General features: G+C 52.9%; 7 protein-coding genes across 7 annotated transcripts; 2 read left to right on the top strand and 5 right to left on the bottom strand.

Moving 5' to 3' along the window:
- Positions 1-5: 5 nt before the first annotated feature.
- On the top strand, positions 6-2,095 carry PG994_012966 (uncharacterized protein; the record flags this gene model as incomplete). The annotated part of the gene is made up of 5 exons (XM_066864375.1): positions 6-118; positions 474-551; positions 647-1,104; positions 1,256-1,763; positions 1,921-2,095. The coding sequence occupies 5 exons, from the start codon at positions 6-8 to the stop codon at positions 2,093-2,095; spliced, it is 1,332 nt and encodes a 443-aa protein (XP_066709336.1).
- A 1,347-nt stretch (positions 2,096-3,442) lies between these two features.
- Positions 3,443-4,399, bottom strand: PG994_012965 (uncharacterized protein; the record flags this gene model as incomplete). Its single annotated transcript, XM_066864374.1, has 1 exon — positions 3,443-4,399. The coding sequence occupies one exon, from the start codon at positions 4,397-4,399 to the stop codon at positions 3,443-3,445; it is 957 nt and encodes a 318-aa protein (XP_066709335.1).
- Positions 4,400-5,279: 880 nt separating this feature from the next.
- On the bottom strand, positions 5,280-5,735 carry PG994_012964 (uncharacterized protein; the record flags this gene model as incomplete). Its single annotated transcript, XM_066864373.1, has 1 exon — positions 5,280-5,735. The coding sequence occupies one exon, from the start codon at positions 5,733-5,735 to the stop codon at positions 5,280-5,282; it is 456 nt and encodes a 151-aa protein (XP_066709334.1).
- Positions 5,736-7,739: 2,004 nt separating this feature from the next.
- On the bottom strand, positions 7,740-7,964 carry PG994_012963 (uncharacterized protein; the record flags this gene model as incomplete). Its single annotated transcript, XM_066864372.1, has 1 exon — positions 7,740-7,964. The coding sequence occupies one exon, from the start codon at positions 7,962-7,964 to the stop codon at positions 7,740-7,742; it is 225 nt and encodes a 74-aa protein (XP_066709333.1).
- A 170-nt stretch (positions 7,965-8,134) lies between these two features.
- PG994_012962 (uncharacterized protein) lies at positions 8,135-8,356 on the top strand (the record flags this gene model as incomplete). Its single annotated transcript, XM_066864371.1, has 1 exon — positions 8,135-8,356. One exon carries the CDS (start codon positions 8,135-8,137, stop codon positions 8,354-8,356), a length of 222 nt encoding a protein of 73 aa, XP_066709332.1.
- Positions 8,357-9,252: 896 nt separating this feature from the next.
- On the bottom strand, positions 9,253-10,374 carry PG994_012961 (Alpha/Beta hydrolase protein; the record flags this gene model as incomplete). Its single annotated transcript, XM_066864370.1, is given in 3 exon segments — positions 9,253-9,764; positions 9,914-9,971; positions 9,985-10,374. Coding segments are annotated over 3 exon segments (960 nt in total), but the record flags the coding sequence as incomplete, so codon positions are not given.
- A 2,721-nt stretch (positions 10,375-13,095) lies between these two features.
- On the bottom strand, positions 13,096-16,802 carry PG994_012960 (uncharacterized protein; the record flags this gene model as incomplete). Its single annotated transcript, XM_066864369.1, has 6 exons — positions 13,096-13,831; positions 13,892-14,661; positions 14,714-14,988; positions 15,088-16,312; positions 16,392-16,448; positions 16,512-16,802. The coding sequence occupies 6 exons, from the start codon at positions 16,800-16,802 to the stop codon at positions 13,096-13,098; spliced, it is 3,354 nt and encodes a 1,117-aa protein (XP_066709330.1).
- Positions 16,803-17,386: the final 584 nt, after the last annotated feature.

Raw genomic sequence — 17,386 nt, 5'->3', positions numbered from 1 at the left:
TCAAAATGTCGTTGTTATTCGGTAACACCATTGTCAAGGTACTCGTCGGCATCACTGAAATGCTGCGGGCTCCTCCGCTTTCAGCAAGTGGCAAGTATGGAATTGTTGTCATCATATTGTAGCTACGAACTGGTAGCTCCCATTCTAGCCGAGGCTTGATGCATTCGAAACATGACTCGCAACTGTCGCAGCCCGCGTCTTGTTTGACAGCTGCCAAGTGGATTTCCTCCAGTCGAAAACCATCTTACCCATGAGTACGACAAGATCATGTGAAGCGTGAAGGGGACGCGTTTCCGCATCCTCGGCTTGATCTAGATGATGCACTACTTGGTTGCTTGCAGCCAGTAACTTGGGGCCTGGAATCATCCGGCCTGCAGGGCCAGGATCCCTAGTGGGTCAGCAGTTGACTGCCCGTGTTTGCGCAGGCCCCTTGATTGGCCGAAGCTCGTTACAAGCTTGAAGCTAACCTACAGGCTTGGCGTCCAGCCGCCGCTCCGGGGTACTGCAGCTGTCCGAGTCAACGGTGTCATTCTTGATCAATCAAGCTTAAGGTTAATCATCAATTCCTCTCTCTCAGGGTGACTGACTAGTAAGAGTCATCGGTCGCCTTGCGCTTCTTGTTCCTCCTCTCCCTCTGGCAGCAGAGGTTTGTCGTCTTCGTCGGTCTCTTTGCAATACGCCAGGACGTAAACTTTGTGGTCGTTGACTCGAGTTCAATCCAAAGAAGCCCTTATCATCATGGCAATCTACAGCGCTGTCCCGCCACCCCCGAACTCGGCGGCACCACCACCACGAATGCATCGCATCAGCAGCAACACCATGCCGCTGTCGCCGGCACGAGCCCGGGCTCTGCCATCGACATTGAAGCCTGGACTGTATCGGCGCTTCAATCTCTCGCCATCTCCCCTGACGCCCGCGGCACCGGTGCCCCACTCTCGATCCCATTGGACGGGACCACGTCGAAGCCCTCTGTAACCTTCCAAGATGCTCGCGCCACTGGCGAAGGCATCCGCCGACCTCCCTCCCGTCGCGATAGCATGAAGCGCCGCGAGGTCCATTTGAAGGGCAAGGAGGGTAGTAGGCAGCGCCGGCGCTGGGAGAATGGTACTTATCTCTCTCCCCCTCCCCTTATCGCCTAAATCCCACTCTGGGCCGCGGGCCATATTTCTTTCTCCCCCTTTCTTGCCCTCCAATTCTGCATCAAGCGTCCGATCATCGGCTAATAACATGCCACCCTTTCTGCTTTGCAATATAGATCGCCTCATGCACGTCCCCAATGTGCAACCACCTCAGCCCTTCGACTGGGAGCCCCGGCCCACGCACCCGGTCCACCACGTCCCCTACCAGATCGCCGCGGCCTGGGACCTGCGCCTCCGCGTCGACGTCGAGGCCAAGAAGGCCGCCGCCGCCCTCCGCAAGCAGCAGCATACCAAGACGCTGGGCGACGATGCCGTGGCCGGGCGCGTGCCGCGCGAGCTGTTCCTGCGCGCCAAGAAGACCCCCGCCGTCAAGACCTGGGTGCGCTCCCTTGAGGAGCCCGTCCGCAAGTTCCTCGTCGACCAGCACCGCGCCTGCGAAGAGGCCGAGGTCGAGGACAGCAACGACGGTAGCACCGAGGACGAAGAGATCGTCTTTGTGGGCCGCAACGGCACCATGCGCGACGGCTGGAAGAAGGCTAGGCGCGAGGACAAGAAGCAGGGCGCGACCGAGGAGGGCATGGTGTTTGATGCCCTCGGCGACGATGATGAGAGCAGCGCTTTCAAGTACGTAAAACCAATATCTTCACTGCTGCATTGGAAATCATTAGCGAGGGGCCACTACAAGAAAGGGGGAAGAGGAGACTTCGTGTGGACGTTTCATCACGAATTCCCCTTGCTGCAATTTTCCCCTGCACCAATTTACTGACTTTGATGACTCTAGGCGATGGCTCACACATTCCATCTCGGATTACTACGGCCTGGAGTCGCGCTCAGTTCTGGTTGGGAATCCCTCTCGCAAGGTCGTGTACGTTGCACCCAGAGTGATGAAGGCGGGACATGCGCCGTCGCCGGCGCTGGCCAGTCTACCCCGACCTCTTTGGCAGTTGTGCTCGTAAACACCTACGCAGTGAGGACGTAAGTAAATGTGATAGGGTCCTTGTAGGTTTACCTAATCTAGGTATAGACGCCTTGTGGATACATATTGGACGGCAACAGGATTGCTATTTTTTGTACGATCTTGCATTACCTAGAGTTACCACGCTTCTCTTCCACTCATACTGAGGCGCTTAACTGTCGCCCAGTGTCTACGAGAACTTTTCAAGTATGTATTGGGATAGGGTTGTGCCCGTATGAATCAGTCCACTGAAGTCAATCTTCAATCTGCTCGTGACTATCACCACGCTGGCTCTGCTTCTGAATGCATTGCGCTATCTCCCCCAGGCTTCAGCCGAACTACACCACCGACTCCATTATTCGCGCCATCTGATTGTTCTCCAATTGTGCCTATCGGGCACAGCTATGACTGAGTGAGATTGTGACAGCTCCTTGGACTTTGAAACTGGCACCGACAGGAGCAATGCCTACATACGTTTAGCTGATTACCATCACAGGCATGATAACCGTCACAGGCACGATTTCCCCCCTTGGCCGTTCCTTGATCAAAGACTCACCAAAAGTGTTTTTCCCACGCAGGGAACTGCAGCTCTGCCCAGGCGTCAAATTTCATGGAAGCTTTGATGTCGCCCTTGTTACGAGAGGTCAGATACGGCTTTAGCCCAGCAGAGGGGTGATACTGAACTGTTTTTAGTTCAGCTACACCTGGGGGTTCGTCACAATCGTCATGTGTTGGGAATAGCTACACTGTCAAATCAGGAGACACGTGTCAGTCCATCTCACAGGCACAGGGCGCCAGCACCGAGCAGAGCAGTTGATGGCGAAGAATAACATATTGGACTATTGCCAGGACTTGCCTGTGGCCGGCAGTCAACTCTGGCTGCCTGAAAACCTAAAGTGCGCAACACATACATTGATTGGTAGAGACACTTGCAGCTCAATAGCCTCATTGTGCAACACATCCTGGAATAACTGAGATAGGATCAGTAAAGTGGCAACACATGACTTCTCCATATGCGTATCTAGTCCTGGGGGTACCTGGACACACTTGTTCCTGGAGAACAAGTGAGGACAAAGTCCAGCAATAGGGGGGAGGCAGTGGGGGACGACCAACAACCAAAAGGGAGGGGAGGCAGGTTAAGTATCTGAGTTAATGCCTTGTATTTCAACAAACAGGTGGCCGACTGGCGTAGTGGGTGCGGGCGCTTCTCTCGGTGGGTGATTTGGCTTGGATAACCTATTACAAGAGGCTTCGAGTTCAAATCTAACCCATCCAACACAAAAGACTTAGCGATAGCATGGAAACCACTAATGCCATGACACACCTATTTTTTGTTGCTTCAAACTGTCTAGGGCACATACTCGTCATCATCATTCACTCTCCATTCCTCTGGATTGCGGTGCTGCTCAGCGAGGGGCAGTTTTCGTCCGCCTACATCCTTCCCACTCAACAGTCTATCTTCGCAACCTTCCTCCCACAGCTCATGACCATCTTCTGAGCGCTTGAACTGCGCAAAAGCAGCAATCTCATACTCCAAGCAAATCTTCTCGCTGTGCTTATCCCAGGCCGTCCCTTCAAACCGATCCATGAGATCCTCGTGAAATTCGACCTCGCGATACTGCTTCTCGGCGTTCCACTTCCTCGGAAGGTATTCTTCAAGGATTACTAGGGCCATGTCAACCTGCCACTTGATCGAGTGCATCTCCTGGTGTGCGTCGTAGTCCACTGCCGCTGTCAACTCATCAGGGTTGTCAACGGGCCGCAGCTTGCACCGCCGCGCCGGCGGCTGGAAGTACGACCACACCGCCTCTCGCGAGGACGGGAACACGGCCGACACCTTCTGGACGTGGCGGCTGTAGCGGAAGACGAACTCCGGCAGCCAGTTCCAGGCCTTCTTGAAGACGCTGTACTCCACGGCGAGGTGGCGCAGGGCCGGCCAGTACGCGGCGTCGTTGTCGGTCCCCGACCAGTCGTATGCCATCGCCAGCAGGGTGTAATCGAAATTCCGCCGGTTGATGTACAGCGCGTCCATCTCGGGACGGAACCGCCTGTACGGGACTTTGTGGCCGGCTTGTTTGGAGTGGCGAAAGGCGATGCCGGAGTGAGGCGAAAGGGCGAAGTCCCGGGCCTCGCGACACACGTGCATCAGTACCGGGAAGGCAGTGTCAACCACGAGAGGTTCGACTGTCTTGTTGAACCCGGCGGGACGCAAGGGCCACATTATACAGACTTCGGGCTCGTCATCTGGCAACGCAAATTTCCAAATGGCTTGCCTGATTTCGGGTGGAATTGTGTTGAAAGACATGATCAAACTGTTGAACGTGGATCACTGCAGTGGTTGATGTCACAGATCACGGCATTAATAAATATAAGGGCGAGGTTGACTGGGAATAAATCAAATCGTTAACATGACGCAAACGAGGGGTCCGCGGTTATTTCTACCCCTTTATTTGGGCAACGCTCCTGTTTAGCTGCTTAAGCGCGATTATTGCATATTTCGGGGTGATGACTTTATCACTTCTACTACAGGCCGCCAGCTAATTGTTAATTATATTTTTGCACAAGATGTGTAATTTACACTTGGAAAGGGGAGTAAACAGTCACCTAGCTACAACCTCCCATTTCGAAGTGTATCTCATGTTGTGAACTAGTTGTGTGCGGTGATATGGCAACATGTTTCGCGGGGGCTATGGGTAAGTAATTAAGTATCAAGGCCAGCAAACTGACCAGATGTGGCTTGCCCCTATTTCAATGAAGCTAAGTAGTTCTTGAAAGCAACCCAACCCCGACTTTTAGCGACACATAACCAACTCCTGACAGTTTTCATCTCAGCAGCTCCTGTGATTGTATCCAGTGCCTCTTCGCTTACGCTCAGTCGGGCTCGACATTCCTCCTTAACCCAAACGCTGACTAAACCGGCGACACCTTGCAGAAATACACCCGCTTTCTACCCAGTTAGAGTGTATCCTATGGAAATATCGCCAGGAGGTAAAAGAGGGGCCCTCTTCTAAGGGAGACGAACGTGGCGGCGGCGGCTGGGAACAAATCTATCGTATCGACTGGGGTAGTAGGCCCTGATATGTTCGAGGACGGCAATGGCATGCATGAGGATGCTGAATCATAGAGCTTTGTCAGCCTGGGTGTCGCAACAGGTATTATAGTAAGGGGTACGGGTCTTGGTTCACTTACACAACGATGAGGTTCAAAACAAAGAATACGCGGAAGTTGTACTTGAACTGGATGTTTGACCAAATGTCGTGGAGGGTTTTCGTCCATACGGTGATCATGAAGAGGAAGGCGCCGAGCCAGGCATCGTTGAGGGGCCCTATGCGCTGGTAGAACGTGGGGCGCCCGTCGTCGTCTGCGTCTTGCTGCTGCTTCGACTGCCAGACCTGGGGGAACCGGGCGGTCAGCAGGACCATGACGACGTGCCAGACCAGGTTGAGGAGGATGAAGCTGACTAACACGTTGAGCATGAGGGTGTACTCGTCGCCGTTGAAGTGGAGGACGGTGCTGGCGAAGAGGAGGCCGATGCTGGTCAGCCGCAGGCCCAGGACGATGTCGAAATCGTCTAAGAAAGACTTGTTGTTGCTGGTGTTGCTGTCGCCATCGACAGGGGGGACGACGCTGGGGGGGTTCATTGTGAGTGTGTTTGGTGGAGATAAGTATTAATTATAGCGGTGGTTTCTGGGGCTGGGTTTTGCCTAGTTCCAAGGAGGGATTTGACAGGATGAGGACTGACGATGCACTATGCTAAGACAGGACAAGCCACATTGGATGGTCGTTGCACTTCGTGTTTATATATGTCTTGTCTTGTATTCAAAATACCGTTGCCTGAAAATACCGAGGGGCTGATGGGGTTCTATGGTGCTGTCAGCTACCAAGGTCGTTCAGCCAATCAGAGGCGATTTAATTGGGTGCCTAACTCCTGAATCCAGTTGCTCCGGCGGCCAGGGGAGCGAATTCCTGACGTGCCGTTCTTCCCGGTGGCTTGGTAGAAGTGTGGTGGGTGGAAATGATGTCCTAACGTACCATTATGACAGCATTTCCATCCAAAACATGGCATATCTGCCTTCGCTGTCCATACCTCCCCATAGATATTGCCAAGACTTTCTGGACCAAAGGCAATGGCTAGCATTCACCTTGCTTACGACTACCGCTATTCAGCAACTTAAGCGAAGAGTGATATAATCGGACGCGAAACGTATTACAAGAGCAACTTTTAGTCTGATGTGCCGTATTTTATTTTCACAAATAGGCTGTTAGCAGGTCTATATCATCAGCTGAAATACATATGTGGACAAGTTCATGGTCAGGGTCAGGCCGGGTGTGAAAGGCTGAAAACACTTCCCAGGTGGAGTAGAAAGAAAGAAATCCCTCAGTTTCAATGCTGAGTTGCCGCTTCATAACACCAAAGCCACCTCATTTTCGGATATTTGAGGATTCAGAGGAAGCGTTGTGCTGCCCTTGCCTTTCCCACCAAACAACGAAAGGGACTGGGCCTACTCTCACCCCCGTCAGTGTTATATCAGACATGCAGTCAGAGTTACTTTTTTGTCATCGTCTTTCCGGTTCGGTATTATAACGCACTGCTTTATGCCGCTATGTCCACGCAAGAAGAATAGTACTGATGCCTAAACATTCATAAACTCGTCCGAGAAGACACTATGCGTATTTAACCTTCACACTGTTGAAAGAACAAATTGGGTCGTATATAGGGTCGGGCATAATATCAAGCTCCATCCTCATCTTTTGATCTGGCCTTCCTCTGTTCACAATCCATTTTCCCATGAGGATCTTAACTTTCTGGCTTGCAAACGTTATCCTTGTGCTCATGCATCAGCATAAACCCTCATCTGCTCTTGAGTGATTCACTTATCCGTGCTCGTATACCTAGGTCGGACACCGTCTCTACAAGGTGCCCACACTCTCCCGTGTGGTCCATGCACATCGCCGACTATATTGACGACCATTTTGCGACACTCATCGATCTCTCCTTCAGACTCATGATACGAACCCCGACACTAAATTTCGGGCTGTTATGACTTTACGGCGACCTTGAACAAAAAAGGCAGAACAACGTGCACAAAGTCTTGCTTATCAACGTTTCCCTATCCTCCTTTTGCCCAAGGTCCTATCGGGAATACAGGTACTTGAAATTCATTAATAACGTAGCCCTACCTTCTCCCGCCCCCTCCTCTCCCCCCTCTCCCAAGCCCAACACACATCTCAAAGGTAAGGATATTTTCCACTCTGTTTATTTAATAATAACCACGCCTCTCTGAGGATCAGGAACTGATTTGATAACAGGCTCGAAGTAGCTTCTTTGTTTGGAGGAGGTTGGCATCATCCATTCCCTTGCCCAGATGCTTTCACTTACTCACCAGCTCACAGTTCTCTGAATAATTGCATCGCCACCACCACCACCACCACCACCTTCCGCCGCCGCCTCTCTTGTAAGTATCGCCGATGATTCATACCTCGTCCCATCTCCCATAGTAATAAGCGGCCAAGCCGTGCCTTCATGGTGTCGACTACTTCTTGATTCGCCCTATTCGTTGATCGATGAAAGATGAAAAAAAAATACTAATCGGAATTTAGCAATCAAGAACCATGAGTGGCCAGGAGAGAACACCCCTCCCCTTTTAGGAAAGGAGGATCGGTGGACTCCTGAGTCCTCCATCTCGGACCAGATCCGAGCCAAGAAGGCCAGGGCGGCCGAGAACGCCCAGAACGACGACGACGCCGCCTCCGCCCCTAGTGTCGCTGTTGCTCCTACCGCCCCCGCACCCGCCCCCGCCCCCGTCCAGGCCCAGCCCGGAGTCCGTTGTCCGCAGTGCGGCAAGGTACGACTTCCAGTTTTCCTTCATTCTCATTCTAATGAATCTCGGGAGGGTGAAGTACACGGGTCATTGCCGACTTTGTCTTTCGCACTTTCCCCTTCTGGAATATATATAAAAATGTGTTTCTTTATTTCCTGTACCTTGAAAGAGCAACACTAACGTCGAGAGTTAACCAGGCGTTCACCGGCCGGGGGAACATGCGGAGACATGTCAATTCCACCCACATGGGCACGGTGTGCCAGGTCACCAGCTGCGGTCACACTACCGCCACGGAGGCCGAGCTGAAGGAGCACCTCTGCATGCACGTGCGGAGCACCCCGCTCCCTTGCCAACGCCGGTGGCGGCCACCGGTTCATGTGCGGCTGGACCAGCTGCAGCCGGACGTTCTTGCGGTGCAGCAACGCCAACGAGTGCTTTGAGAAGCACCAGACCGATGCGTTCGACGCCTTCGCCGCCGCTGCCGCCGCCCAGCAGCAGCAACAGCAACAGCAGAACTGAGGGGAGGACTTTGTCTGTTGTTGGCTGGAGAATGGTACGTTAAGCCCCTTACCTTTATCCTAAATGCTACATATTAATTAACTTCTTTACTAACAGGCGATACTATAGAAAGTTTCCGTTATAGGGAGGGAGGGAGCTTGGCTGTTTCAACACAGCCATAAGATGAGATCACGCTCCCAGAACTGAATTCAGAAAATTGGCATTGGCCACGAAAAACCCTTAATTCTTGACCCCTGCATGTTTCATGTGTTCTAGGAAGCAATTAAGGCTGAAGCCCTGAATGGCTGTGATGAGGCTATGTATTTCCGTATGTGACTGACTCGCGTTTTCCAGGGACTGACTGGCTGACCGCGGGATGCGACGCTCCCAGGTGCCAGGGCCCAGGGGCAAGGGGGTTTTGTAAAGTGGAATCGGCTGAGAAGCCCACAGTACAGGTTTCTTCCTTCTTCTTCAACAACCTACTGGAAATGGAAAACGATCCAGGAAAGAAAAGACACAATCACGAATCGGTAAAGTGGTGTATATCCAGAGACAGGCGATTAGGTATTATTATTTCTAAACTCGTCCAGGATCTCCGGAGCGTGTGGAAGGGTTCGATGCAACTGATGATGATGTCCCCCCAGAAAGAAGATACATATATACATGACGATCATACATCGAAAAAGAAGACGGAACTCCCGAAACACCGATGCTGGCTGATGTTGCTTCCCAATACCCCCAAAAGAGTGAAATGCTCATGAATGATGCTGAACCCAGAATATGCGCCATAATAGTCGTGAATGCCACTAAAAAGATTTGCGCCCATCGGTCATTATTATCAAGCCATTAAGATCGCCACACCGGCGGCAAAAGCCAATGTGCAAAGGCCCAGGGGGGCCAGGGTCATCCCCGCACCGCTGTCGGGTTTATCCGACTCGGAACCCTGGGCGGCGCCGCCCGTATTCGTCGTAGAATCCGTCGTGCTGCTGGCGGGCAGGTTCGAGATGCTGCTGGCGCTGGAAGGGTCGAGGGAGGCCGACGCCGACGCGCTTCCGCTGGCGCTGGTGACATCCGTGCTCGCCACCGGCGCCGTCGTCTTAGACGGGTCGGCCTTCTTGACGTCGTCGCCCAGCTTCTCCTTGACCCACTTGGCGGCCTCGTCGGTGAAGTTGTCGAAGTAGGTCAGGTGCGACTTGGCCCCGGGGTTCTTGGGGTCGGCGCCCGAGCAGATCGAGTCGGTGTCGACGCAGTAGTCGCGGTGGCGGTCCGAGAAGGCCTTCAGCTTGGCCAACTGGTCGCCGGGGCGAGGAAGAGCCCGTTGCCGCTCGCGCCGCTCTCGTAATTGCCGGGCTGGTCGGCCGTATGTCGCGTGTCGCCAAATGTGAGAATGGCAGACACTAGAAAATACCAGATCCGTTAGCAGCTGTAAGCGCATTCCGAAAGCCTGGAAACTAGCGCCGGCCATGAGTCGAGGAGGAAAAGGGAAACCATTGACTTACCCGCTTTGCCAGCGGAACTCTTAGGGTCTGGAGGCTCGACAGACTTCTCGACGCAGCCCTGGAAGAAACACCACCGCCACCGCTGAGGCCGTCTCCCAAGGCGTGCGCGCCCTGGAGTAGCCGCTCAGCACGAGCTTCGTGTCCGGGCACTTCTTGTTGTAGGCCACAACCTGCTTGACCGTGTTGGCCCCGCCCTCGTGCACCGCGTCGCAGTACGGGTCGGGCAGCATGTTCTGCATGACAATGTCCTCGTAGTCGCAGCTCTCGTAGCCCTTGCAAATGGCGTTCACCAACTTCCCCTGGCGGCCCGGATAGGGCTCATTGTTGCCCTTGGCGAGGAAGACGTGGACGTCAGTGCACTTCCCCGTGCCCGTCTCTTGCCGGGTGTGCAAGTCGGCTGGCGTGGGCACCACAGCGGCCTGTGCAACAACGGAGGCGGAGAGCAGGGGCAGCAGCAGCACCGCTGAAGGTCAGGCCGGACGACAACATTGTCAATAACGTAAGATCTATAAGAACAAGGTCTAAAGAATAGAAGGAAGGAAAAAGCAAACAAAATAACCAAAAGGTGCGAACCGTCGCCAATCTATCTTATAATAAGAAACCGCCTGAGAGAAACAAAGTGGACGAGGCAGTAGCTGGCCAGAGTGCTCCAGACCAGGTTTTGGCAGCAGTCGAAGTGGGTGAGGCTCTCGTTTTCAAGGGCCCTGGTCCCAGTCTGACAAGCGAGTGGGTAGAACCTCTGGGTTCCCAAATCCCAGCACACCAGGGCTGTGATAAGCTCATCCATTGTTGCCTGCCGTACTGTCTCGGCTGTGTGCTGTGAGTGTGAGTGAGCCTGCGGCGGCAGAATCCTGCGGCGTGGATACGAGCCCACCCAGATTAGAAAAACCAACAGGGGTCAAGGGGGCTGGTCGGTGGGGTAGGAGAAGCGAGATCACCAACCAAGCCCGCCGTCAATGCCCACTTCGTCTCCATTTCTCGCGAGACATTGCGTAGGTTATCGTGCACGGAAACATCTGTGGCCATGAGCCGGCTCCTCCCACCTGCCAATGGCAACGGGATGACATGGGCGGCGACCGAAACACGAGAAACCGGTCGGGAGGCGTTTCGGCGAGTTGTGACAATGACAGCATAAGAAGAATTGCATACGTCTACCACTTCCACTTCCAGAAGCAAGAAGTCATGTTGCGTCAATGATGTGACCCTGTAACCTTGCGGCTCCCAAATCCCAGGAGGTGGTAGGTGATAAGTGTGAAGAAGATGTCTGGATGCCCCCCAGATCTTGGCATTGGACATGTCCAACCTAATTAGGGATCATGGGTGTGTCGACAATATGCAGGCGGCGCGCGGGTTGCAGACTGGGTGCGCTTGTGCATACGTAATTCAATAACGACGAGTTGTCTTTTTTATGCGGAAGGAAAACAAAGCGCTGTGCGAGATCGTCGCTGTGCCTTCTCGACGGGCCTCTGGCATCGGTCCTTTGCTCTCAGCTACTGCACATAGTCATGTAAACTATCATCTGATCAACGGGATTGGCGCAGTAATTGGCAGAACGCTAAGGGCAAGCAGGTTTGAGGTTTGAACCCCCAGTGCCCCAGCCAAATTCGGACTATTTTGGGGAGTCATTGGTCGATGTGCGGAATACTTAGGCATCTGCTAACCTAAGTTGTAAGGTTCCATTCTGCGCTATCAGTCATCATCTCGCAGTGTCGCATCGAGAGTGGTCGCTTCCAGCTAGCGTAATTCGGATATACAGACATATTGTTCATCCTATTACAATATATCATCTCGGTGTCTGAAACTTGGAAGGGATGCGTTATCGTACCGTTGTGGGATGCTTGCAGAATCCATCATTCATTTCTCGGTCAACCAAAAGTCCAGGTGGGTGTGTACGGCTCTCGCTTGGAAGTCCTTATCTACACCAAGTAACCTACATAAAGTATCTACGCCTGTATATCAATGCAACAAGACGATAAATGATTGCATAAAAACAATGAAGGCGAACTATTCCATTCTCTGAAAAGATTCAAAGAACTTTCCGCGAATTGATTTCCTTCCCTAACCCGCCGTGATGACAAAGCCAGACTTGCCAGGGAAGCCCAGCCAGTCAGTGGATCTCCCCAGAGGTGGATGGAGCTCCACATGCAGCCAGTGGGTATGATGCCTTGTAACCCGACGTCACAACCTAGAGCGGATCGATTCTCCCGAGTAAAAAAGAGATCCGCTTCGACATGCGATCCAGTTCATTGTCGTGATCATCTATCTGCTCATCTTGGAACTTTTGGCGGTTGCCGTCAATGCATCATCTACATTACTTTGGACACAAGCAAGATCGGGGGCGGGAGCGTGATCTTCGAGTGTGTCCAGTACTTACCTAACTCAGGTTGAGGGTGGTAGCTGCACTAACTTGGCACAACATTGAAGTTAACCTGCCCTATAGCGATATATGAGGCGGCAACCTCATGTCAACATAGAAATCCTGTAACCAAATCGACGAGGTTCCTACCCAATGGCACTGAATGAATGTGACCAACTAGTTGCATCGGGAGTGTCCAGGTACATCGCCTTGCTAACACTCTTCGCGATTGCGGGATTCGTTCCAACCACCAAACGAGCGGCGAGCATACGAAAGACACTGGCTATCTCATAAAGGCCAGTGCATCTCTCCGCGATACTCTCGTAGCATATTGCCGATTGGGTGAGGAGTAAAGAACCATGGTTAGCCGCCTACAAATCCGACAGCAGATCATCGACTTGTCAGTGTCCGGATCACATCAGAACGGCGTACTGTGGTTGTGTGGCCATCCCACCAGAGCTGGCGGGTGGCTCACGAAAGGGGGGAAAGATACCTAGGCAGTCGACACAACGAGGGAAACAAAAATCTTGACAATCTAATCAATGCTTCTGGTATTTGACATAATATGGGTAGTCGTTATCTCATTACTTCATGGCATCGACCTCTCCAAATCTGATCATCTCGCTATCCGCTTTTGTTCCACGCGCCCCACCATGTCTGTATGCGTGCCTGCGTGCGGCAATATGATAACTACAATATCTTCCGAAAACTCAATACTGTTAAGACGTATATACATGTTTGAGCCTATTTTGTGTTCGACCAAGTGTTAGTCAATGATGCTCTTCGTCTACCTCGGTGTGTTGAACACCGAGTCGAGGATCTACTGTTACATGGTGGCATTGGGGGTCATGGACAGCGGGCTCCGACTGGAGGCGCTCGCATTCATCTCCTGAACTATGCTGTCGAGTTCCCGTTCTGTGAAGCTGATGTCATGGTCTGTGAGGTTGATGTCCATATCCATGGGGAACTGGAACTCGTCGTCATCGGGCGACACGCTGACGGGCACAACCCCTGATTGCAAGCCAGACGCCGCCACAGATGGCGCTATCGACGTCGGTACTGCACTGGCCGCTGTCGCCATGGAAAGGGGCCCCTGTAGCGATGCCTTGAACTTGCCTAGCAGAACGGGGTCGTCGGCCGGCGTTTTCTGCATGGACATGATATCTCGAGCGCGCGCCTGGAGGTCGGTATCGCTCGGGAAGATGCCCGTCTTTTGTAGCTCGCGACGCACGTAAGCAGTCAATCCGATTGCGAGCTGGGGGTTGCCAAAGGTCCTGGTAGGCGTCTCATGCCGCATCGGGTCCAGCTGCTCCGCTTGGCTAACCGCTGCGATGTTATCGCCGGGCGCAAAAGGAGTGGTGATGTCTGGAGTCTGCAGCATGGTATCAAACTCGATTGAAGGGATATGAGTCAAGGGCTCGGTCGTCCCCTCTACTGATACTGGCCACGAAGTCGTATCAATTGGCTCCGTCCGAGTATCGCGCGGAAGGATTCCAACATCTTGTTTGAATTGCCGCAACCACTCCCGGTTATCAGCAGGTGTCTGATTCCATTTATCATCGCTGACTCGATGTTAGCTTCAAAAGAAAAACCACAACGTGCGTGAACTCATGTTTACTTACTCGTCATATTCGATCCACCTTGCCTGATGTTGCAGCTCTTCGTCAGTCGGTACATGTCGATTCGGGTTATTCTCCGACATCGTAGACGCTACGAAGCGACCGAGCTCTCTATGCAATCGCCGATAGCAGTTTGCGTCGTTCAAGAAGTACATATAAAGGCTAGATCTGGAGCTACTTCCTGGTTGGAGGCTTTGTTGATCCGGTGTTGATATCGACGTGAGAGGAAAACCCGATAACGGCGATGGAGGCTTTTGCAGTTGCGGGTTGCTTGGCATCGAAGTGTCAGTCGAAGTCGCGGGATTGTTATCGCCGGCATGCCTGGCTCTGAATCCCTGAAGCCATTCGCCGTCGTCTGCTGCTGTTTGATTCCAATCATCGTCTTGCTCGTAAATGATCGTTCGTGCTTGCCTCTGCAGATCCGCGTCTGACGGCTCTAGGCCCAACGACCTCTGGGATCGCAAGAACTCCCCTATTTCTCTATCAAGTCTGCTGTAGTTATGAATGGTGGAGTCTATGGACTTGGGATCCTGCGATCGCTGCGGGTCGTCATTGACGTCCTCGCTGCGCGGTAGATGAGCTCGCTTCCGGAAATCTGCAAGCCACTGCGTGTCCTTATGGATCAGACGAATAAACCAGTTGGCAACGGCCTCGGAGGGATCAACGGACTTCTCTTCCATTCTGCTGATGATTCTGCAAGCTTCCACCTGAAGCTCTTTGTCCATTGCCGTTAAGCCAAGTAATCGGCGAGCTATCACAAATTGTTGCAGCTCCTGTTCCAGGTTCGCAGTGCTCGAATATATCCCTCTTTCCAGTGATCATGACTTTAGAAAGACACCCCTCTGCTGGCCCCCTCGGCCTGAACATAGCGGCGTTGCTGATTTCAGGCTTGGCCATAATAAGGTCGCGAAACCATGAGTGTGCCGGGATTTTGCCCTTAGAAAAGGAATCTCCAGCAAAGACTATGCGACAGGCTTCCAGTTGCATCTTGTCTGTAAGTGAGACAGCCTGGTCTTCGGCAGACTTGCCATCCAGTCTTGCAGTTCGAACTTCAAAAGGTCGTACGCATTGGTCGGAGTTGAGTTTGGGGTCTGGCTTGCCTGGTAGGGAAGTGGGGAGTTCCTCTCGTGGTCGATCATGTCTGTTTGGTATTGTTAGATATCGTAAATATAAACAGGTTCAACATTCGGGCCTCTTACAGGGTGGAATCGAGTTCTCGACCAGGTTCATCACAGGGGGTTCGAAACCCCAATCACCCTTCCAATCAGCCATGGTGTAACCAGTCTTGAAGTGCTCCGCTAGGTGATCAGTTCGAGCTGTCCAGCTATCCATCACAAAGCTGCAGAAACCACACCGCGATCTGATTTCAGGCGTTGTGACGCGCCAATTATCCATGGACCATGATGTAAATGTCACGCAATGGACAAGTTTCAGATGTTGACGCAGGTGATCCTTTCGATAGAAAGTCCTTTCCTCCAGCGATCGCTCCGTGCAGCCGGAGAAGTTGTGCGATTCCACGTGGGAATCGGTCGGGTTCGCCTCACCACAAAAGACGCAGCTCACCACCCCAGTCCCCGAATGGATGGTTCTTGCACCTTCTGGCGAGCAAACCCATCGTTCGAGTGACAAATGGAGAGATTTTTCATGCCTCTGCCAGTCGTGCTTTGTTCTGAATGTTTCCGTGCAGAAAGTGCATTGGAAAGTTTTGGGCTGCTCGCCCAATCTCTCCTGCGACCGTCTTTGAGGAATACGCCTGCGGCGTCTTCGACCTCGAGCTCGTGCAAAAGACGGCAGCGAGCCCACTGAGCCTCGCGAGTGGTGTGAGAAGGACGAGGCAAACGAGCCTCCGCTAGACTGCGACCGGGATAGACTGCTCGCCGAAGATATATTGGCAATGGACCGGCCCGACCCATCATCGCCGGACACGTATGGACTATTGAAGCTGGAGCTCGAGGACATGTCGGTGCTCGAGGTAGTGATAGCCCTGGCGATATCCGTTACAGACGCCGGTTCGTGCTCCGGGGGCGAGTTGGCCCAACGTTGCAGGGGGTTCATGTTTTCGAACAGTCTAGGGGTGCCAGGCCGCCGAGGTATGTCCATAGCAGTAGCATAACCTCGTCCAACATGAGGTGAAGTCGAGCGCGTGGGCTGGATTTTTCCTCTTCGGCGGGCATTGGCCAGCCAGTTAGCAATTTGAGTCTTGTTGAGGCCTGTAATTCTTTGCAGACTCTCCTTCTCCTCTTCGGTAGGATAAGGATGTCGACTATGGGTCGTGACCCAGTTCTTCAAGATCTTGACAGATTCTCGAGAGAAACGAGCGCCGGGCTTAGACGGCAAGGTTGGCTGCGGGCCCGCTTGATGTTGTTCCTTCGAAACAGCTCCTATGTTGTTCTCAGCATAGTTGTCAGAGGCTTCAGGGAAGCCCTATAGTCGTCCTCGAGAAGAATCGTAGCTCCTGGGCGGTCACCCATGGTAGGCCAGGGGTTTGCTGGGAAAGTCAGACCTGCTTCTGAGCCAGCATGATTTCCAACGGGTCCAAAGCTGCACTCGCAACGCAGTGCTACACAGACGGTACAGTAACCCTTATATGAACCTTCCCTAATGAGCTTGCACTGGTAGCCACCCTTGGCGCAATGCACGCAAGGTGATCTGGGAAATCCCAGACGAACTCAGTCGGGGAAGGTTCTGGCAGCTGCATGTCGTGCTCTTTGGAGGGAGAGGCAGCGGTCTGCTGGGGCATATGTGTTGAATCAAAGTGCTTCGAGGGCCCAAAAGGTCCAGTCATCGCCGTCGACATCCCAAGAACGAGATCCATGTTGGTTCCCTGGTTTGGGTCAAGCGCGCCCTGTGGTGATTGTTCATCAAGGTTGAGGCCGGTGGCAGCACCCGCGGCATCCCAGTTAATGAAGTCCATCTCTTTGAGTTCCTCAATAGTAGTCATATGTAGGGCGTGCCTCGGCCAAGTGTTGACGTGAAGGGCGTACGAGCAGGTCTAGGCTGTTTGGTGAAGACGCCTTTCGGTCACACACCGGGTCGAACCTGGAGGAAGCAGTTGGTTGAGCTGATGTGATAAGTATTTACTCTTGGAGAATTATAGTCGATTGCAAGTCACGTCCTCGAATTTGATATACCATGAAGAAGGGAAACGGAGATAGTGTATGAAGAAGGACTGATATTTAGGGGTTTGAGTCATAGGACAAGCCTCCATGGCAGATGGATTTATCGCGCAAGCTAACCCTAGCGAGCCACCAGGCAGGTATGCTGGCTGTATGTATTCTCCAGTATGCCAAAGAGAGTTATCGTATCATCGACAGAGGGTCGTCACAGGCGTAGCAACCCTTCCATCATTCCTACAGCAAGGAGAGGAGAGCGTGCCGGATGGCGATGGATCGCCGAGCCCCACATCATGTCAACTTTACCCCCTTGGGATGACTTGACGAGGAGGACCGGTGCATGTCTAGTCGATAGTCGATTGGCTGGACGCCAGACGCTAACTCC

The sequence above is a fragment of the Apiospora phragmitis genome (genome assembly GCF_038363925.1).
Source record: "Apiospora phragmitis strain CBS 135458 chromosome Unknown utg000011l:1.0-3236445.0:1.0-3240683.0, whole genome shotgun sequence".
NCBI classification, from domain to species: domain Eukaryota; kingdom Fungi; phylum Ascomycota; class Sordariomycetes; order Amphisphaeriales; family Apiosporaceae; genus Apiospora; species Apiospora phragmitis.
The sequence above is the reverse complement of the archived record's forward strand: the minus strand, read 5'-3'. Positions and strand labels throughout refer to the sequence as shown.